Here is a 23,631-nt window from a genome sequence, read left to right as displayed (position 1 = left end):
ACTTACCCCTTCCAGTCCATGCTAGATTTCTGTAAGACGTTTGAGCTTGTCTTATTTTCTTATTTTTCCTTATAGCTGTGAAAAGTATTTCCCTTCAGGCACTTATGCAATTTCCTTTTGAAAGAAAGCTCCTCTATTTGTTCTTTACAATAGGCAGAGTGATGATTTGTACTCAACTAGCCCATGCTTGTAAAAACCTGAAATATAATGTCAAATATTAGATGTGATTCCATGATTGGACGTGGTATAAACCTGGCCGATAATCCTAATGTGATTTATTTATGCTTGTTGGAGGCTCCACTGCCTGGGGAAGAGGGTGCCTGTGCATGAACCACTCTGTCCACCAGGACCACCAGATCCTTGTCCACAAAGCAGGGCACCATGTCCTAGGCAAATATTAGGAATTGTGGAAGGCTGCTATGGACTGATAGTGTTTGCATGGGTACACCATGGGCCTTTAAAGATGGCACAGGTGCAAATAATGCTGTTTGTACAACAGATATCCTCTGAGTGGCATGTTCTTCCAGGAATGGAGTATAGTAAGATGGACTAGAACAGAGTATGGGTAATGCCTTAGAGATGGGGTAGCTAGTTAATGAGGCACACTTGCTGAGATACAGTGATAAATCTTGCTCAGCTTTGTGGTGAGAATCCTTCCTAAAAACTTGATGCAACTTGCACTTTGTCATAAAAGGTAAGATTCACCCCCTATGTCTTTTTTTTTATAACACTGAAGATTTCAGCTACCAAGTAACTGATTTATTTTATGTTCAAAACATAAAATATCTTCATTATTCTTGATCCTGTATAAGGATACAGTTGTTTGATCATCAAAGCATTCCAGCTTAACTGACCTGGTTACAAAAGAACAAGGTCAGGAAGAAAGTGCTGAGTTTTTTTTAATGATTTGTAAAATTTAACTTAAATCTTGTTGAGTTCTTATGAAGGAGTCTCAGCATCTTCCAGTCCTAAAGTAACTTTGCCTTCAAGCAGTACTGCTTCAAACTTTCAGTAATGCCACCTTGAACAAATACTTAATTAGTGTGGTCCTGAAACTGCATTAATTTGTCCACAAAAGCAGAACGCCTCTGAATGATTAAAGCCAAATGCTGAGAATGCTGTAAACTGAAACAGAAGCAGGAAATATTGGGAATATTCATCAGATCTGGCAGTGTATCTGGGGTCAAAATGAGAATTCATATTTTTGAGTTGAACATGACTCTTCAGAAAAGGCGACTCATTTGACAAGAAACATTAACCCTGTTCCTCTCCCCACACATGCTACCAGAGCACAGTGACACAATAGACACTGGAGACCTGAAATATAGCCAAAAATACTCTGAAAACATTGAGCACTTTTTTTTAGTAAGAGTGCAGAATTAACATTTTAGACTGGTGACCCACTGTCAGAACTACGTAGAAATGTAACAGGTTTTAAGCAAGACAAAGAAATGGGTTTTGCATGGGTGGTGGGGTAACGGGTAGAGTGGCGATGAGGTCAAAGGTGGAAAGAACAAAATGAGGGCCAGTGGTACCTTGGAAAACATCTGTGAAGTACTCTGAGTTCTAAAAATGGGGCATGAACCTGAAATGGTAAACATGTTTTTCTCTCCAAAGATGTTGGCAGATCTTCTGCGTATTTTTCTAAACCATCTATCAGTTATAAAATGTCAAATCCATTCAATGTGGCTTGAGTCATAAAGTACATCATAGTAATTTTGCTGACGTGTGTTGATATCTGGATCAATTTGACCCACGGTAATGAAGGTCCTAAATTTCCTTTGTTGGAGCAACATATTAATAAATATTCCTATCCCAACAGTTTCTTGAGTGAAGGCATCAAACTGATTGATCATTTTACTTGAAATAGCCATGTAGTGCTGAACCTGAGACTAGTCTTTACATACTGAGAAGCTTTTGGTTCCAGCGATGCACATTGCAAATATATACTGCCAAACCAAACAACTATGTTTTCAATCTTTTCCTCTCTGTAGAAGCATAACTGAATTCCAGTTAATGGCCACCATCTGAATACAATTAAATAATTAATATACAATTAACACTGATGCCAATTTCAATTTCAATTTCATTGCTAATGTATTTCTCTTTCTGTGCAATTTTTTAATACAAAAGTCCCATGAGAAACGATTTTGGGATATATCACCCCAGTAACATAGAGGCATACAGCTTGGAAACAGACCCCTTGCTCCAACTCATCTGCACTGACCAGACAGCCCAATCTGACCTAGTCCCATTTGCCAGCATTTGGCCCATATTCCTCTAAACCCTTCCTATTCATATACCCATTCAGATGCCTTTTAAATGTTGTGATCATATCAGTTGTACCACATCCACTCGCAGCTAATTCCATCCACCCTCTGCATGAAAGAGTTAGCCCTTAGGGTCTTTTTAAATCTTTTCCCTCTCACCTTAAGCTTTTGCCCTCTCGTCTTGGACTCCCCACCCTAGAAAAAAGACCTTATCCTATCCATACCCCTCATGAATTTATAAACCCATATAAGGTCACCCCCTCAGCCTCCAATGCTCCAGGGAAAAAAGCCTCAGTCTATTTAAATTCTACCTACAGTTCAAACCTTATCGTTCTTCATTAAATAATTTGTGTAACTCAGAGAGGGCATCTTGCTCACTGCTATAACAAATTGAACTATGAAAACTGCTTTGTATCAGAGTGAGGGTGCATTTGAGGTAGAAATTAAGACAACAATGCATACATTTGAGAAAGTTTTATTATGCATGTGACCAGTTAATCTTGATATTCTGTGAAGGAGATTTCGCATTTTTCAGTGCTGACCTTCTTTACTTCAAAACATGGTAAGTCACCCCGGAAGATTAAAGTACAACATTAGACTTCCTTACAATGTTTAGCAAAAAGGCAAAGACTGATACTGCCTCTAAGGAGACCCTGAACATTGCAAGTCAACTTGGAACAGATTCACAGCTTTACTTGACATTTTATGATGAGAAGAATTAGCGAGGAAATCTTACAGGAATTGTGGCTATTTAACGTCAATATGCAATTAGTTACCTTCCCTGTGCATTCTGCATTAAAATTAGCTTTTCTTTTAACTAATAACAGGAAGTTACTCGGCTTCATAAGGGCTGGGCTCTGGACAGTGTGATGCTTCACAGTGATGTCACTCGATCATCAAAGGAAGATGTTACGCAGCCTCCTTCTGAGGGAGTCTTTGTCTATGGTTTGTATTTAGAAGGTGCTGGATGGGATCGACGTAACAACAGACTGACAGAATCAAAGCCAAAAGTTCTGTTTGAAATTCTGCCTGTTATTCATATGTCTGCTATCAACCACCACAGTAAGTCAGAAATGTTGCTCACACATTGAAATATATTGCACTTATAATTTGTCTTATAGCATCAGCAATTGGATCTTAATGTAATTCATCCAATATCCACAGCAAGTATGTTATTTAAATTCATATATCTAGTAACTCCTGTCAGTGATGCCTTGTTCCTATGATGTTGAAGTCTCCAGAGATTGAAATCTTCCAATTCACTTGAACTTCCACTTTTATGCTTTTAGTCTCACTACAAAAATCTTTGAAAATGTTTTGTCTTGTTGAATAAATTGTAACTGTGTTTTAATGGGTTTCTGCAGTTTACCTTATGTAATGTTAGTTTCACAGTTGAAAGAGCAGTGAGTAATGAGTTTCTCTATCACTGAGCATAGTGGCTCAGTCATAGCACCAGGGTGCCAGGTTCAGTCCAGCCTTGGGCAACTGTCTGTGTGGAGTTTGCATGTTCTCCCTGTGTCTGCGTGGGTTTCCTCTGGGTGCTCTGGCTTCCTCTCACAGTCCAAAGATGATGTGCAGGTCGAGTGAATTGGCTGTGCTAAATTGCCCATGGTGCTAGGTGCATTAGTCAGAGGGACATGGGTCTGGGTGGGTTACTGTTCGGAGGGTTGGTGTGGACTTGTTAGGCCTAAGGGCCTGTTTCCACACTGTAGGGAATCTAAACTATAAAATCTCTGCCTGTATATTTCACAATCTCAAAACACTATCATTTTTGTTTTACACCATCTTGTGAGGATTCATCCAAATATAATGGAACTGTTACAAGAAGAGTGAATAGAAGAATGAATAATCAGCATGGATTTTAAAATTTTGCTTAATCAATCTTATTGAATTGTGAGGAGGCAACTGAGAGAATAAACTATAGTAATGCAGTAAATGAAATTTATCTAGATATTTAAAAGCCTTTGATAATGTGCCAAATAGGAGGCTAATCAATAATGCCAAAGAATATGGAATCAGGAGATAAGTGACAGGATAAATTGTTAGCTAGCTTCAAAGAAGAAAACAATGAGTAACAGCAGAGCATGGATATTCTGAGTGGCAGAAATGATGTCCCATAAGGATCTATGCTGACAGCACCACTGTTCAGAGTTTACAATAAACAATTCAATCTTCAGAAACAAAAACACAATTTCTAAATTCACAGATTACACCAAATCATGGGGGTTGGTGGGAGGCTGGCGAGAGAGGTGGGGGATTAGTTGCAGGGGTTGTGGTAGTCAGCGCTACAAATTAAAGGACAGTAATAAGCTTGCAGTGGAAAAACATTTATAAAATAGATAATGCGAAGTTATATGTTTTGATAGAAAGAATAGGGAAGTTATTTATTATGTGGAAGGATCAAATTAGGTGGTTGGAGGAACAAAGGGTACTTGGAGTACAAATAAAGGGGATCCTCAGGTAAGCAAGGGCATTAGAAACACCAGGTATTGTTTCTAGAAAGATAGGATTGAAAGGACAGGGAAGTTATGCTAAACCTGTCCCAAACCGGTTCTCATCACTATTTTATAAAAAGAATGAAAATGCATTGGAGATAGTGTGAGAAGATCTGTAAGGGTGATAGCAGAAATGGGTGAAAATACAGAATGGGAAACATTCACAGGCTGGGTCTCTTTTTTTCTTGCCAAAAGAAGACTGAGGTCTTAATATTCTGAAAGGTTTTAATATAGTAAATACAGAAAGAGTGTTTGCTCTAGTGAGGAAGAAGCATAGACCATCATCATAAGAGAGTCACCAAGTTTAGAAGAAATTTATTTACCCAAAGAGTGTGAGTATGGGCAATTTGCCACCATAAGGTGTGATTAAAGCAAATATTTACAGGGAAGCTAAGCAAGAATATAAAGGAGAAGGGAACAAACAGTTGTTATGATAGATTTGTATGAGAACAGGTGGGAAATGTGAGAGAAGCAGAAATATTGATATGGTCTGGTTGGACCAAATTGACTTTTTGTGTCATATATCCAATGTTAGGTTGCAGTATGTCAAAATATTGAAAAATAATTTCATCTTTGGATCGTGTAATTCACTAACATGGTGAATGTGTCCATAAGATTTGGTTGAATCACTGTTTATCATGCCCTAATAGCCATTTTCCTAGATTGGGCTAGAGAGTGATAATGTGCTATTTGACCCTGGGGTTTTCAGAGAGGTCCAGCATCCACACTTGCACCTTCAGCAAGGGTCACTCAAATGCAATCTGGAGGACAAGCCCTTCTGTTTATTGTAAGTTAAACTCTTCAACTGAAGATCTGTGGATGCTGTTGGTAGTGGGAACTATTTACATTGTTCATTTCATAGCAATTACTGAGCTTCACAGAACACTATAATCTTCAGATTCAATTGAAATGCAAAGAAGTAAAACAATTTTGTTTCAAGAGCAAAGTCTAGAGAAAATAGGGCTGTGTTTTCAAGCGCAGGAGAATATTGAGAGGAGATTTGATAGAGTGCAGTGAAGCAACTCATCTTTCGCGACACTTAAGTCTGAAATGTTGGAAGTAGTTTGTGATTGAACAGAACACCAAACAATGAAAAAAATGGTTGCTGTGATGAGACAGTGATGCTCATGGCCCAGAATGGCTGCTGAAGGTGATCATGACTGTTGAAATTTTGGGAGGTGTGCTTTGACCGAACAAAGAACTAATTTCACCCTCGAATGGGATCCCTGGATCCCAAAGAGATCCCTAGAAGTTGTGACAATGGATTTGATGGACCTTGGCCCCAGTAACAATTGGAGTGAGCATATTTTCATAATCAGGGATCTCTTTGACTTTACGCATGCCATTCCCAAAAGTGACCAAAACTGTAGTCAGACTGATAGCATGTGATTGGTCTGTTTGGGCTCCTGAGCAAAGACTTGTCCACTCTGACTGCTTTTCTTTTCTGTTTTTTTCTCTTCTTGTTTTTTTTTTCTCGCATCCTTTACTTATCTCTTGTCCTGAGCATAGATGACATCGGCAGCAGTGAGGAATACTGTGGTGAGCCCTCGATGCCGTGGTGAATGAACCAATTGTTAGTTTTCCAGGGTGAGCATGGGACCTAACATCGGAATTGGTGCCTGCTACATAGTTGGAGGCAATGTTGGTGAGATATTCCCAGCAGCAAAAGATGGTACCTGAGGATTGACGACTTCATCATTGGTTGGGTTCTCACAAAGCAATAGCAGAGAAGAACCTGCCCAGGGGCAAGAGATGGTGCCTGTAGATGGGCAACTACAACATTGGTTGGGTCTGGTGTAGACGGCAGTGAGACGGTGGAGGAGGGATGGTGTTGCAGGCGTCGTTGATGATGAACTTGCTCAGGGCTAATAAACTCTCTTTAAGCAAATTCTTTTTTTTTAACTTATTCTTATAACTGTTCAAAATGTGTTGGATTGCAGCAACAGTGGAAAGACTTCACTGTATTTTACTATTTTTCTTACTGTAAAATACACATGACAATAAAATCATCCATTCAAATCATTTCAATCATTCAATCATTCAGTTGGCACAACTTTGACAGTAAGATCCTACAAGAACAGAGGTTTATGAGCCATACCACTCCTTCGCATCTGGAGGGTAATCAACAATGCAAATAATTCGCTTGTACCCTTCATGACCAGCTGCTTACCTTTCCTCCTGAGAGTAAACAAAAGAGGCCTGAGTATCTTCTGGAGCTAGTTTATAGTTTCCTATACTCACCAATAGGCTATTTTCAATGATTTTTCTTCTTTGGGTAAGATCCAATCCCTCCTCTGGTCACCTCCTTGGGCTCACCACACTTTCAGATGGGGACGGTCCTTCAGTGAATGAATAGCTGAACATCACAAGAAGCTAAGCCAGGCATGTGAGATAGTATCTGAGGGGACTGAGAGAATCATGGTGAAGAAAATCATTGACTGATCACAAGGCTGACAAGGACTGGCTTTCCGGTTGGCGCAAAAGTATTCCTCCATAATGGGAATTCAGGGGTTGTAATGAGATACAGGATTGTCCATAGCTATGAACATCATAGAGTCATCATGTGATTTGACACAGATGGCCATATTTATGTATTTGGACTGAAAGCTGAAGAACAGCTTCAGAAAATGGCTCGGGGTGGGGGGATTTGCTGAAGGCAAGCAGTCTTATGGATTTGGAGGGAAGCAACTTACTCAACACCATTGCAGAATCTGCAGTGTTCATAGCGAGTTGGCTTGAGTGAAGTAGGATCTGGTAATATTGAAGATTCCTGAGTGACTTGTGCACTGTATCAAGGGAGTGCATCCTTTGTGGAGAGGCCTGCTCCTGTCCTGAGAAAGGGTGCAAGGATGATCTGTCAGGAGATGGAAACAAGTGCCACTGACCATATGACCTCTGGAGAGTTGACTGACCTAACCCCAATATAGGTGATCCACCACAGAGCCTGGATCTCTTGGAAGGTATCAATACAGAAGCTGAAAAGGTCCTCTTGAGCAAGTGCTGGATATCACTCAACCCTTATTATTTGCCCAGATGAGTGATTCAAGAAGAGAATACTGCCACTGATAGGGATCTGAACATTTTAGTCACCGTGGTGCATTTGAACCTGCCAATCAGTCAACTGCTTAGCAAAATGTCACTGTGTGCTATGTTTAGTTACTGATAAAACAGATCTCAATAGGTAAGTGTATAACAGAACTTCCAGTACTTGGTGTTGATGGCAAGGAAGGAATTAGGGTAGAGAAGCTTGAGTGGTCCCATTGGGACCTCCAGAAGCAGTGGCATTGTATAGGGATAGCACCACACAGGGAAGGGAGAAGTCAACAGGATCCTCTCGGGAGGAATAGGTGTCTTTGAGTGAGGCAGGGTGGAAGGCAGCTTCATGGAGAGAAGGATATACAGACAAAAGATTTCCTCAATCAGATGTAAATCAGAGATATAACTCTATATAGATATCTGGTTTTGCCTGTTATATCCTTAAGCTCCCTCCATGTTTATAATGACCCAATGCCAGTGGGAATAAGGGAATCCCTGTTTCATTATCTTTGGGTGCTTTCCAGATATTTAAATCACCTCCTCAGGATTGTGTATGTTTCAGTAAGATCACCTCTCAGTTTTATAAACGTCGATAAATACAAGCCCAGACTGTTGAACCTTCCCTCAATAAATTCCCATACCCCCATCCCTGGTGTCAGTTGAGTGAACCTCTGTGAACTACCTCTAAATGATTTACATACTTTCTTCAATAAGGAAACCAAAACAGTGCACAGTACTTCAGATGTGGCCTCACCAACACTCTATACAACTGTAGCAAAACAATCTTACTTTTAAATGCCATTCCTCTGGTAATATATGTATGTGAAGCTATGAATAAATTCCAGTGCCTTATTACCATATCGACATCCATCAGTATTGGCACTTTCCTGGACCATATTTTTCTCTTAGATGCTGATGATCAAACTTAGCTCTTTACAGGCACTACAGAGTCTATCCATTGATCACTGAAGGTGTCCAATGGTTATGAAAGCTAGTGCAGCATTGTCTACAAAGGGCCACTCTGAGGATTGGCACATACTTGTCTTGGATCTGAGGCAAGCAAGACTGAATGGTTTTCTATAGGTTCTGGTAAACACCCTTTGTAGATAAACTGAAGGGATAGACAGCCACAAAGAGAAGAATATATTGTGTTGGTGAAGAATGCATTCAATGTTGATCTCAGAATTCAATTCTGTTTTGACTTACCATTGGTGTCAAAGCATTCATGTGATGGCTCGTCAAAACTGACATTACCTTATACGTTTTCATGTAAAGAGATCACAGTTAGATTTGGCAGGCAGCCAATTATATCCAACAGCTTAAACAGACTACCTCTGCTCTCCAGCAGAATATCTCCGTGTGATTGATAAAATGGTTCTCCACAACAGCTTTTATTGGCTTGATTCAAACCTGTATATTTCTTATATATCCCTTTATAACACTCTGTAACTTCTGTGATTTTGTTTTTGTCTTTTTGTTTTACAGGTTCTAAAGATACTTTGGTGTATTCCTGTCCAATTTATAAAAAGCCTGTGAGAACTGATTTGAACTATATTGCTGCTGTTGACTTGAGAACAAACCAACCTCCTGATCACTGGGTACTAAGAGGTGTTGCATTACTCTGTGATGTGAAATAGGTTGCACAGGTAAATTTAATGTATTAAACTATATAATGTAATCGTGGCAATGGAACAGTTGCAGCAAATTGAGCAAGAACACTGTTACCTGAAATTATTGCTGATGTATGGCAACTGTAGTGAAATATTGCTGATAAAAGATATATTTTATCAAAGTTTATTACCTTATACTCACCAGGACAATCCACAAGAATATGGTACTGGAAAAGCACAGCAGGTCAGGTCGCACCCAAGGACCCTGAGAATTGACTTTTCAGGCACAAGGCCTTCATTAGGAATGATGTTTGAGGTCATTCCTGATGAAGGGCTTATGCCCAAAACATAAATTCTCCTGCTGCTTGGACGCTGCCTGACCTGCTGTGCTTTTCCAGCACCACACTCTCGATTCTGATGTCCAGCATCTGCAGTCCTCACTTTCTGCTAATCCACAAGAATACCAATGTGAAGGTGAACATCACTTTATACTGCATGAGAAAACAGTGCTAGTTTATTGACAAGTGGACTCTGATATAGGCTTGCCATTGAAAATGAAAATATCTTTTTTCAGCAATACTCAAGTTGTACTACCAAATGACTGGTAGTACAACTTGTCATTCTATCCCCATGTAATGATGTGACTAGTTTGGTAATTAGTGAAAGCTATTGGTTAAACACACACAAATTTGTTTTTGCCTATTTTAAAAAATTAATCATAATTGTCATGAAGTCTGGCAAAGAAATGGTTAATCTTAAGCATTAATACTCATGGGTTTTACACACATATCTGGGTCTGCACATGTATTCTGTTTCCACGTGTTGAAGGACTCAAGTGCCCAAAGTTACTCATTGAGAGAAATTTTTATGATAATTGAAAAGAAGCAGCTGAACATTGGGCATTATTTTTGAACAGCTGGGTTGACTCCAAAGACCTTTCAAAATAACAGATAGGGCTTGCATGTAGAAGTCTCTCACGCCCATTTCCAGTTGTTACAATTTTCACCTGTTTGGGGTGGGGTGGAGCAAGACCGCACAGATATGAAGCATGATTTTGCTGAGCCATTTTAAAATATTGTTGACTTTAAACTGATTTCGTTTCTGCTCTTCTAAGCCTCAAACCACATTGAGAGTTTCAAATTTGTAGAGGAAACATAATAGCTCTTAAAGGACAGGTAAGGTATGTTTAAATACCATGATCTGAAGTTATTTAAACCCCAGCTTTTTAAAAGCAAAAAAAAACTAGGCTACAACTGTTGACTAGAGTGTAAAAAAGTACACAATGCTGGTGTGCATGATTGACAGGCCATCCAGAATAGCTTAGGAGAAACCATTACCATTTATTCCTGCAATTTAAATAGATTTGGGTGCTGACATTTCCTAAGTGCTAGTATTATAGCTGAGTCCTTTCAGAATGCACAGGAGCTGAGTTTACATTTGATTGACAATTTAAAGAAGCTATTATAAAGTTATGTACCTTTGATATAATTACTAAATCAAAGTTTGTTGAAATGATTACTGAATAAAAGTTTGTTTATTTTTATAAGAGATTGACCGCTGAGGGGGACTTAAAGTCTTTAGGTTTCATTAAATGAGAGTTTTTTTTGCTGTGTTAATTGTGAATTTGAGAGAGCTCTATTAGATTGTTATAAGTTTAATTATTTTTAACTCCAATTGGTTTCTAAAGTCTGTCTAATTTATATACTGGATGAGGAATCATAAGGGTAACATAGAGAATTTGAAGTGGGATGAGGGGTACAGCGAGCATGAGGGGGCATGGAAAGGGAGGAAAAGGGTGTAACATGACATGGACAAGACTTGGGAATGAGTGGGGCTGAGGGCTATCAGCATTTTGTAAAGCCGAGTGAAAGTCTCAGTCTGAGGTGGGCCTTCGAATCAGCCCACATCGACAATTGCCTGCTTCTTTAGCTGCCTCTAAACTGCCTCCAGAGAAGGCAGCCACAACAAAATTCCCTTTCTAGCTGGAGCAAACATTGTGATGGAACCCTCTATATCCAAGCAAAATTGGAAAATGTTCTAATCTGAGCTACTGTTCCAGCAGCAAAACATTGGATTCTGTTTACGTGTTATTCTGCGGTGATTTAGTAATAATGAATCCTGAGAACTGTGTGGTATGGTAGATTTGAACATCATTCATTCACCTGAAGGAGAGTGGTTTCAAACAACCACAAGAACCATGTATGCAATTGGAGAGAAGAGTGCTCAGGCCATTCAGAGGTGATGAGTTAACCAATCAACATCTTTTTCCCTATAGGGATATGTTATTGTGATTATTGGAATTTAGTATTCTTGTTTTTGTCCTGTTAGGCAATATCTGACTTCTGTGCTAAGTAAAGTGGTATAAAATGGATATCTGTTTCTTGTCTATTTGATGAGAATTGTTATCAGGGTCAATGTACAGGTGTGCTGATTAGTAATTTATTAAAACTGTAAGAAACAAATTACATTGAGACATAAAATGTGTTTACTGGAGATAGTAAAAAGGAAAATGTGATTCAAAATGAGGGTGCCTATTTTCACGGTTTCTTAATGTCCATTGTTTTGCCCTGAGTCATGTGGTGGTGAAGCATGAAAGTGGTATTGACCTTGAATGGTGCTTTAACACTTTGGTTTGTCTTCCAAAATCTTAGGCAATCATGTAATAAATTTTGCAAGCTCACATAATTTGTGTTCCTTAATTGTGCCTGAGTCATTTCATCAACATCATTAACTAGTTACTACATGAGTCCAAGAATAATTTTATTTAAAATCTCTCACTTAGAAATTTATACACACATTTTGGAAAATCAGTGCTGGATTCTGTAGATCATTTCAAAAGGTTTCAGTGCCACAATGTGTTTTAAACTGTAATGGCAAACAACCCTTCACTATTACGTTTGTAGATGAATATTTTAATAATAAGTTGCTTTAATGTATATAGGCAACTGTAAATCTACATGATGCTTCAGCACACTTTGTGGGTGCACTTCTTTACTCTTATTTGGAAAAGGCAAAGCATTAAAAGGGATAGTCAACTTGGCTTTGTGTGGGGGAGGTCTTGTGTCATAAATTTGTGTTTTTGTGTAAGTGGCAAAGATGATTGAGGGTAGGGGAGTGGATGTTGTCTACATGGACTTTACTAAAACATTTGGCAAGCTAGGCTGGTTCAGAAGATTAAGTCACATTGAATCCATGGTGAATTGATAAGTTGGATACAAACTTGGCTTGGTCATAGAAGACAGAGGGTAATTCTGGTGGTGTGTTTATCTGACTGGAGGTCTGTGAATATTTTGCTTAGGATCAGTGCTGGGACCTCTGTTTGTAAGATATAAATGATTTGGATGAAAATATAAGTGGTCTGATTAGTAATTTTGCAGATACATTAATATTGGTGGAGCTGTAGATAGTGAGGAAGGCTATCAAAAGATACAGCAGAATGTAGATCAGTTGGAAAGTTGGGCGGAGAAATGGCAGATGGAATTTAATCTGGAAAAGTGTATAGTGATGCATGTCAGGGGGTTAAATGCAAGAGGAAAGTATACAGTAACTGACAAGACCCTGAGGGGCATTAATATACAATGGGATCTAGGTGCAAGTCCATATGAAAATATAAAAAAATCTTTTATCCATTATGAAATGAAATGAAAATAGAAGACTTGTTGATGGACAGCATGATGCTAACCTCATAGCTGCACTATGTTCCAGCAGCATATGTGACAAGCACACTGGTTACCCTTCCAACAATTGGCCATGTCTGGACATCTAAGGGACGTAATCCTCAGTGAGGGGGATCCAGCACAACAAGACAATGGCATCTTCAAATATCATCCTAGGGGCTTGGGTACGGTCATTTGGCTACTCAGACTAGTCAGGGTCCTCTTCTCATAGGCACTGAGGAACAAATTCTGGATTAGTGGTGCTGGAAGAGCACAGCAGTTCAGGCAGCATCCAAGTAGCTTCGAAATCGACGTTTCGGGCAAAAGCCCTTCATCAGGAATAAAGGCAGTGAGCCTGAAGCGTGGAGAGATAAGCTAGAGGAGGGTGGGGGTGGGGAGAAAGTAGCATAGAGTACAATAGGTGAGTGGGGGAGGGGATGAAGGTGATAGGTCAAGGAGGAGAGGGTGGAGTGGATAGGTGGAAAAGAAGATAGGCAGGTAGGACAAGTCCGGACAAGTTATGGGGACAGTTACTGAGCTGGAAGTTTAGAACTAGGGTGAGGTGGGGGAAGGGGAAATGAGGAAACTGTTGAAGTCCATATTGATGCCCTGGGGTTGAAGTGTTCCGAGGCGGAAGATGAGGTGTTCTTCCTCCAGGCGTCTGGTGGTGAGGGAGCAGCGGTGAAGGAGGCCCAGGACCTCCATGTCCTCGGCAGAGTGGGAGGGGGAGTTGAAATGTTGGGCCACGGGGCGGTGTGGTTGATTGGTGCGGATGTCCCGGAGATGTTTCCTAAAGCGCTCTGCTAGGAGGCGCCCAGTCTCCCCAATGTAGAGGAGACCGCATCGGGAGCAACGGATACAATAAATGATATTGGTGGATGTGCAAGTAAAACTTTGATGGATGTGGAAGGCTCCTTTAGGGCCTTGGATAGAGGTGAGGGAGGAGGTGTGGGCGCAGGTTTTACAGTTCCTGCGGTGGCAGGGGAAAGTGCCAGGATTGGAGGGTGGGTTGTTTGGGGGCGTGGACCTGACCAGGTAGTTGCGGAGGGAACGGTCTTTTCAGGCACCACACCAACTATCTTGGTTCTTTCTGCCCTATTGTGAACTGTTTCCTTGTGCAATGAGAAAAAATGGGAGGGATTCAGTGAGATGAAAGTGAATGGCACAGCTGAAAGAGCTGGTGCAGGAGGTGGAAAGGTGTCCAAGTGAGTAGGTAGTGCAAAGCTATGCAGGGTGGGTCGTGTGAGGAAAGATGTTGCATGGGCTTTTCTTATTGGAGTGGAGAAAAATTGGGCTAGCATCAGATGAGATGGATTCCATAGGGACATGGTAGATTGTTAATGAGGCATATTTGGGATGATAGTGCAGCAAATCTTGCATGGCCTCATGGAAAAAAACTCAACAAACATTATACTGTCAAAATATGCTAAGATTCTGCCCATTGGGTTTAATTGTGTTCTCTCACTTAGATGACGTTTTAGTCTCCAAATGTTAAATCCTCTTTCCTAGCCAGCATCACACACACTGGTAGAGCTCAACTGCAGAGTAATGATACTGTGACACAGTCCTTCAACTAGCCTCACAACCATTCTAAATATTAAGCCTCTTTTAAAAAGGCAATACTTTTGATCCACATGGGTAGACATGTTGCATTTTGTTCAAATTTGCTTAATTTTATCTGCATGTGATGAAAATGTTGATGTTTTAAAGCATTATAGAATGTGATACTTGTGTGGTAGTTCTGTAATGCTCACATCTGTGTTCCCATAAATCCAAGGACTTAAGCCTTGAAAAGGTATGGTGGACAACTGTTTAGCTAATAGTTAAAGCACCCTGGGTCCTGTTTATCATTCCTCACCTGTCTGCAGCTTTTGATGTAGTTGACTATGTCAACACCTCTCCACTGTCATTTAGCTGGGTGGAATTATACGCAAATCTGTATTTACAGCATCATTTGCAATAGTTCCTCTTTTTGGTCCTCCCACTGTTACCTCTGATGTTTCCTATGGAGCTACTCTTGGCCCCTTGCTCCTAATCCTTATCTACATTCTACTCTGTGGTGATGTCATCGAAAAACACAGCACAACATTTCATAAATACACTAATGTCACACAGCTCTTTCTCACGGCCACCTCTTTCAATTCTTCCATGTTGCTACATTAACAAGTCGAGTGTGTTGTTGGGAAAGCACAGCAGATCAGGCAGCATTAGAGGAGCAGAAAAATCAATGTTTCGGGCATAAGCCCTTCATCAGGAATGAGGCTTGTGGGTCGGGGCTGAGAGATAAATGGGAGGGGTTGGGGTTGGGGGGAGGTAGTTGGGAAAGCAATAGGTGGATGAAGGTGAGGGAGAAGGTGGTAGGTCAGGGACGGTGAGATTGGCAGATCCGGAGGCGGTGCCAAGTTGGAGGCTTGGGACTGGGATAATGTGGGGGGAGGGGAAATGAGGAAGCTGTTGAAATCCACATTCACCCTGTGTGGTTGCAGTTTCCCAAGACAGAATATGAGGTGTTCCTCCTCCAGGCATCGGGTGGTAACGGTTTTGGCAGTGGAGGGGAACCTGCATGTCCTTGGCGGAGTGGGAGGGGGTATTAAAGTGTTCAGTCATGGGGCAGCGTTTGGTGGGTGCAGATGTCCCAGAGATGTTCTCTGAAACTATCTGCAAGAAGGTATCCTGTTTCCCCGACAGAGAGGAGACCACACCGGGTGCAACTGATGCAGTTAAGGTACATTGATAGAGGTACAGGTAAATTTCTGATGGATGTGGAAGGATCCCTTGGGGCCTTGGATGGAGTAGAGGAGAGTGGTGTGGGTGCAGGTTTTGCACTTCCTGTGGTGGCAGGGAAAGGTGCCAGGAATCGGGTGTGGGCTGGTGGGGGGGTGTGGACTTGATGAGGGAATAGCGGAGGAAATGGTCTTTCCGGAATGCTGATAGGGGAGGGGAGGGAAATATATCTCTGGTGGTAGGGTCTGTTTGTAGGTGGCGGAAGTGGCAGAGGGTGATGTGATGTATGTGGAGGTTGGTGGGGTGGAAGGTGAGGACTAGAGGGATTCTGTCCTTGATACATTGGGACGGATGGGGATCAAGGGCGGTGCTGCATGAAGTGGAGGAGATACACTGGAAGGCATCATAAATCACGTGGGAAGGGACGTTGCGATCATGGAAGAAGGAGGCCATCTGGAATTTTCTGAGGTGGAATTGGTCATCCTGGGAACAGATGTGGCAAAAGTGGAGGAATTGGGAATAAGGGATGGTGTTTTTACAGGAGGTCTTATGGGAGGAGGTTTAGTCTAGGTAACAGTGGGAGTCGGTGGGCTACTTTAACAAACTGTTTAGCTGATGTCTTGTAATTTTCTACTAAATTACATATTGGGAATATTGAAGCCATTGTTTATAGCCCTGCTTCCAACTCCATCCCCTTCCATACAAACTTGGTATCATTGTATCCTGAGATGGGTTTTTAGATCTCCTATTTGTACCACCATTAAGAAGGCCTATTTCCACCTCATTAACATCACCCAACTTTGCCTCAGTTTAGCTCACTTGCTGCTGAAATCCTCATTTTTGCCTTTGTTATTTCGAGCTTTGACTTTTCCAACACGGTCCCAACTGGGCTCCCACATTCTATCTTCTGTAACAAGGTCATTCATCAATTTCTTCTCACTGACCTACATTGGCTGCTGGTCAAACGATATCTTGATCTTAATGGAGGATCTGACATATAAAAATAGACAGGGACTTTTTTTCACTGGAGTGTAGGAGGTTGAGGGATTGACCTTATTGAGGTTTATAAACTCCTGAGGAGCACAGATAAGGTGAATGACAAGGGTCTTTACCCTAAGGCAGGGGGACGTTCAAAACTAGACAGCATATGTTTAAAGGTGAGAGGAGAAAGATTTTAAAAAGGACATGAGGGGCAACTTTTTTTTTACACACAGTGGCTCCTGTGTGGAATGAACTGCCAGAGAGAGTGGTGGATGCAGGTACAGTTACAATGTTTAAAAGACATTGGGGATAAGTTCATGAACAGGTACGTTCTGGAGAGATATGGGCCAAGCACAGACATGTGGGACTAGTTTAGTGTGGGAATATGGTTGGTGTGGACTGGTTGGAACAAAGGGTCTGTTTCCATGCTGTAAGACTGAGAATATTAAAAATTCTTACATTCATTTTCAAATTCCTCCATGACCTAATCTCTCTATCTCTGTTCTATATTCAATTCTGCACCCCTCAAAAATAGCTGCATAGCCAATTCTAGCCTCCTGAACACCCCGAATCCTTACCAAAGTCACCAAGTTTATTTAACTAGCTGATAAATATCCTTTAATCACTTTGTACTACAAGAGATAAATGTTTACATTACAATCTGAAACATTTGATTTGGGTGTTATAGCCACTTCAACGCAGCAGTGAAATTAAGGATATAGAACACATTTCTTAAAAATAGTACCAAATGGGCAAGTCCCCATTATGCAGCGTCCTGCTGCTGCAAAACATCCAAGCAAGATTTAAATGTAACTACATGTTGTGAGCAGAAATTATCCCACATTCAGGCACTCTTATTCAATTTCAATCACATCAGCTTTACAACCAGCTTGATGGGATTGAATCAGGCAAAGATGGAAAAACTCATCACATTGACCAGGGAAAAATAATGAAAGAGTGGCAAGCAGGGAGGAAAGTGCAGCAGCAAGGGGAAATTAGGTTGAACATGTTTTTAAGAACTAAAATGATCCACCATCTCAAACAGCATTACCTTACCTGTCATAACCAATGCTGTAATAGATCCACTTCATTATGAGGCCACATTCTCAGACTTCCCACAAGAACACAAAAACTGCTTCCATTTATAAACTGCCTTCAACACAAAATCTCCTAAGATTCTTCATAGAGCCATTATAAAGTGAGAGACACTAACCTTATAAAGATGTTTTATAGAAGACATCCAAAAGACTTATCACCAAGGTAAGTTGCAAAGACAGCATATCTTAATAGGAACATGAGATAGGAATATAAGAGAGTTTTAGGAGGTGATCCCAGATCTTTGTACTTAGGCCATAATGATAAAGCAATTAAAATTAGAAATTCTCAAAAGCCAATATTATTGGAGAGCAGAAATCAAAGATGCGGGGCTTGAGGAGATTAGAAATAGAGAGAGAGAGAGAAGCTATGGAGAAATTTGAAAATAAGGATCAGAATTTCAAAATAGAGGTTTGCCTTAACCAGGAGTTGGTGTAGGTTTAGGAGGACAAGGATGAGGGGGTAAACAGGATGTGCTGCCAATTTGGAGACAAGGAATGTTTTGAATGCTGTCAGGTTTAGACAGTAGATGTGGACTGCATGCATGTGCACACTACTCAATTCTGAAAGTAACAAAGTGAAGGATGAAAAGACACTACTACACACAAAAGTGCAAATATCTCAAGATTAATCACCAAATTTAAGCCCATTCCGTCTTCTTTCTCTTAACACTGCCGAGCTGGCTTCCCTGAAAGCAAAGTTTATATAGTGTAGTATTAAGACTACATCCAAACAAAGGCCAGATTCAGTCACAGTCTGAAAACTGAGTGAAGGATACTGAAGTAGCCCTTATCCAATAGTCCAAGGAGAACGCTGCCTTCCTGTTAAAAATCATCTCGAGTGAAAACTGAGACTAGCATTCTGTTCGCTAGTGTCCTCTTGCTCCAAAGTGAAATTAAAAAAAAGAGTGCATACGACTTGGCTGGTTATGGAAGGTTAACAACCACCAAAGGACTCAACGCCAGTCTCCTTCATCTTCAGGTGGAGAATGACAGCAAATAGTAACAAAAAACAGACATAGTTCAGTCATGTCATCTCTACCTTTTATAATCAAATAGAACCGACACGTTTGTTTTTACAGCAAACCTCATCTTCAGAATGCCCTCTTCCGTATGCCATCGGTGTTTGACTGCAAACATCTTGACCATGCCTCCTTCATTTGCATCCAATATTAATAATTACTACAGAAGCAGGAGATCAAGTACTGAGCTCTATAGAACCTTACTGAAAACTGCCTTCAGTCACAAAAATGCTCAGCCATTACACTTTTCTCCTTGTTACTGAACTAATTTTGTAATCAGATTTCTAAATTCCCTGTCATCCCATGGGCTCTTTTAACCAGTCTGTCACATGGGACCTTAAAGACCTTGCTAAAGTCCTTTAAAGTCCTCACTGACTGCATTGAATGTTTTGAGGTACATTGTAGTCAATCAGGGTTTATCAGACATGGATTTTCCTTGACAAATCCACACTAACTTTCCTCAATTATCTTGCACATTTCTAACTGACTATTTTAATTGCTTCTTGGAATTGATTCCAATAATTTTCCTACTACTGAGGTTAGACTGATTGACCTGTAATTATTCAGTCTTTACCTTTTTAAACAAAGCTACAATATTAGCAGTCTTCCAATACTCTAGCACCACAACTACACCCTATGAAAATTAGGAACAGTCAGAGGGTGCCCTATTTTCCCATTCATACTTTAGCAGCCCAAGCTAGAGTTCATCTGTCCCTCATAAATTATCCACTTTCAAAGGTGGTAATCACCTGATTATGTCATCTCTTGCTATGTTTTATCACATCCAAAACATAATATTCCTCTTCAAATAACCAGACACTGATGGGAATGGTCTAACAGCAGCTATACTTTAGGACAGAGAATAAATTAGGAAATAATGTGCACATGTATAATAAAAGACAGTTCACATAGGTTGGGAAAACCAAAGTGGCAGAGGTAGCCATGAGGAAGAATTCAGAGAGTTCATTTGGGACAATTTCCTATAACAATATGTTGTGGATCGAACCAACAATCAGGCTATTTGAATCTGGCAATGTGGCAGGTTTAGTAAATAAACTAAATGGAATTTAGATTCAGTTTCAAAGGGAGAAACTCAGGTCAGAAACAACTGTGGTAAACTGAAATGAATAATTACTTGGGATAAAGGCAGAGTTGATTGGAGTGGACCAGGAAAAGAGTGTAGTACAATGGCAGATGTTTAGGAAAATAGCTCATGATTCAGAACCAAGCTAGATCCTCCTAAGAAAAGGGATTCCAGGAAGGGGATTAGCCAACCTTAGCTTATCCAGGTAATTGTTTATCTCTCAATATGGCAAAGATTAGTGATAAACCAGAGAATGGGGAAAGATTTAAAAGTGGACAAAAATTAAGATGGACAAAATAAACTTAAGGCAAACTTGCAAATACTAAGACCCACAAAATCTAACAGAAGCAGGCCATTCAACCATTGAGTCTGCTCCATCAGTAATTAAGATAATGGCAGATTTAGTAATCCTCAATTCCACTTTCTTGCTGTTTCCCCATAATCTTTGATTCCCTTAATGACTAAAAATCTCTCTCAGCTTTGAATATACTCAATGATAGAGCCTCTACAGCCCTGTGTGGTAACAAATTCACAACTCTCCAAGAAGAAATTCCTCATCTCAGGCTTAAAACCCATTATTCTCTGATTATGTCCTCTTGTTCAAGTTGTTCCCATAATTGACAACACCTTTCTGAATCTAACTAAAGTCCCCTAAGAGCTTTGTACATTTCAATAAGGTCACTACTCATTCTTCAAAATGATCCTATTAATCCCTTCCACCTTCAGGAATTTGTGGACAAGCAGCCCAAGATTCCTGAGTTTCCTTGTGTCCTGCCATTCATCAGTACTCCCTTGACTTGTTCCTTCCTCCAAAGTGAATCATCTCATGTTTATCAAGACAAAATTCCTTCAGCCACTGATCTGACCAATCCACGTCTTGCTGAGACCTTCTTACTGTCAACTATTTATGCACAAGGACTTCCAAATCCCTGGGCTATAGGTTCCTGATTACTTTAAATATTTAGCTCCACTATTCTGTCTACCAACGTGCATAACCTGTCATTTTCCCAGATTATATTTGCTTGATGTAGATCAGTAAGACGTTTGACAAGGTTCCTGTGGGAGACTGGTTAGCAAGGTTAGATCTCATGGAATACAGGTAAAGCTAGCCTGTGATAGAGGTGGCTCAAAGGTAGAAGACAGAGGGTGGTGGTGCAGGGTTGTTTTTCAGACTAGAGTCCTGTGACCAGTGAAGTACCACAAGGATCAGGGCTGGGCCTTCTACTTTTCATCATTCATATAAATGATTTGGATGCGAGCATGAGGTACAATTAGTAAGTTTGCAGATGACACCAAAATTGGAGGTGTAGTGGACAGCAAAGAAGGTTACCTCTGATTACAATGGGATCTTGATCAGATGGAGTTTAATTTAGATAATTGTGAGGTGCTGCATTTTGGGAAAGCAAATCTTAGCAGGACTTACACATTTAATGGGAAGGTGCTAGGGAGTGTTGCTGAGCAAAGACCTTGGAGTGCAGGTGCATAGCTCCTTAAAAATGGGGTCGCAGGTAGATAGGATAGTGAAGGCAGCATTTGGTCAGAGTATGGAATACAAGAGTTGGGAGGTCATGTGGCGTACAGGAAATTGGTTAGGCCACATTTGGAATATTGCATGCAATTCTGGTCTCCTTCCTATCAGGAAGATGTTATGAAACTTGCAAGGGTTCTGAAAAGATTCAAGGATGTTGCCAGGGTTGAAGGATTTGAGCTACAGGGAGAGGTTGAACAGGCTGGGATTTTTTTCCCTGGAGCGTCAGAGACAGAGGGGTGACCTTAGAGGTTGAAGATCATGAGGGGCATGGATAGGATAAATAGACAAATTCTATTCCCTGGGGTGGGGGAGTCCAGAATTAGAGAGCATAGGTTTAGGGTGAGGGGAAAGATACGAAAGAGAGACCTAAGGGGGCAATGTTTTCACGCAGATGGTGGTACGTATATGGAATGAGCTGCCAGAGGAAATGGTGGAGGTTAGTACAATTGCAACATTTAAAACACATCTGGATGGGTATACGAATAGGAAGGGATATATGCTGTGCGCTGGTAGGTGGGACGAGATTGGTTGGGATATCTGGTCAGCATGGATGGGTTGGACCGAAGGGTCTGTTTCCATGCTGTACATCTGAATCCCTCTAGTCTGTCAAACTCACTTGCCTTCCCACTTAATTGTGTCATTCACTTTCCTCATCCAAATCATTTATAACTGGAATGAACTGTGGTCCTGAGTCTGATCCCTATGGCACCTCACTACAGTTGCCAACCTGACAATGGCCCCTTATCCCAACTCTATTCTATTAGATGGACAGCAAGAGTGCCCTTAAATTATGTACTTTAAAAAAAAGAGGACCAAAGTGAACACAAAGTCCCCTAGAGAACGAGTTTGAGGAAATAATGAGGAACTATGATATGGCAGAGACACCGAGGCATTGGATAAACCCTTTAAAACGAACAGTCTTTACAATAGCATTCCGGGGGGGGGGGGGAGAAAAGGAGAGAGAAAGAAGAGAAGAAAGGTGATGAGAAAATGAAAAGGAAAAAGTGCGTACAGACACATCACCAGAAGAAAAAACTAGGGAAACTAATGGGGGTAAAAGCCAATGATGTTACTTGGACCTGATGGGATGCATCCTAGATATAAAAGGAAGGGGCTAGGGAAATAGTGGATGCAAGGCTGCAAAAGGATTTTTAAATTTGTGCATAAGTCACAAAGCTACTACCCAAGTTCAGCAAATAGGGAAGGCAAAGGAACTGTTGGCCTTTATTTCAAAAAGAAATGGAGTATGAAAATAAGGAAGTCGTGCTGAAACTATACAAGGCACTAGGTAAACCATACCTAGAATGGTGTGAACAATAAATCAGTCCCATTATCGTATGAAAAGATATATTGACAATGTAGACAAGTCAGAGAAGGTTCATGAACCTGATTGCTGGGATGGAGGGATTCCTTTAAAGGGAACAGGATGAGTAGTTTAAGCCTTCACTCATTGTACTTCAGAAACATGAGAACCACCTTATTTAAGCATCCAAAAGTTTTAAAGGAATTGAAAGGGTAGATGCAGGCATGTTGTCCTAGAAGGGAGAAATCTACATTTAGAGAACACATTCTCAAGAGTAAGTGATCATCTAGTTAGGAGCAAGATAATGAGGAATTTCTTTGGATGGCAGTGAATCTCTGGAATTCTTTACCAGAGAGCTAATCGAGGTTGGGTCAAGTATCTATTTCATCCTTGAATATATTTAATCATTATGACAGTCAGTCAATGATTATGGAAAAGGCAGAAAAATGAAGTGCTTATTAGATGAGGCATGATATCATTGCATCTCTTCTGCTTTTCAGTGAGTCAAATAGCCTACTTCTACCCTATATCTAACTGTGTAGATGTCGAAGATATTTGTAGTAAACAAGAACATTAAGGTTTTCCAAATTCACTTGATAATAAACTCTTGAAGCATGTGAACACTTAATGCCACTCCAATATCTTCTGTAGTAGCTGCAGGAAGCTGACTAGCAAAAACAAGCCACAGGTATATTTGAATATTTCCTAAACCTGCAAAATGCATAACAGATGTATACAAGTGAGAGAAAAAAAAGTGACCCAGAGCATGCTACATCTGTCAAGAACTAAGCAATAGAACCACATTTGTCCATTTAACAAAATTTA

General features: G+C 40.5%; 1 protein-coding gene across 1 annotated transcript in view; it reads left to right on the top strand.

Moving 5' to 3' along the window:
• The window catches only part of LOC140453242 (dynein axonemal heavy chain 5-like), a 293,833-nt gene extending 284,222 nt beyond the window's left edge, over positions 1-9,611 (top strand). Inside the window, 2 exon segments of the mRNA XM_072547816.1 lie at positions 3,098-3,332; positions 9,287-9,611. Of these exon segments, the coding sequence (XP_072403917.1) occupies positions 3,098-3,332; positions 9,287-9,438 (387 nt within the window). The 3' untranslated portion in view covers positions 9,439-9,611.
• The last annotated feature ends 14,020 nt before the right edge of the window (positions 9,612-23,631 follow it).

This window comes from Chiloscyllium punctatum, chromosome 26, assembly GCF_047496795.1.
Source record: "Chiloscyllium punctatum isolate Juve2018m chromosome 26, sChiPun1.3, whole genome shotgun sequence".
Classification (NCBI taxonomy): domain Eukaryota; kingdom Metazoa; phylum Chordata; class Chondrichthyes; order Orectolobiformes; family Hemiscylliidae; genus Chiloscyllium; species Chiloscyllium punctatum.
This window is presented reverse-complemented; position numbering and strand designations above follow the sequence as displayed.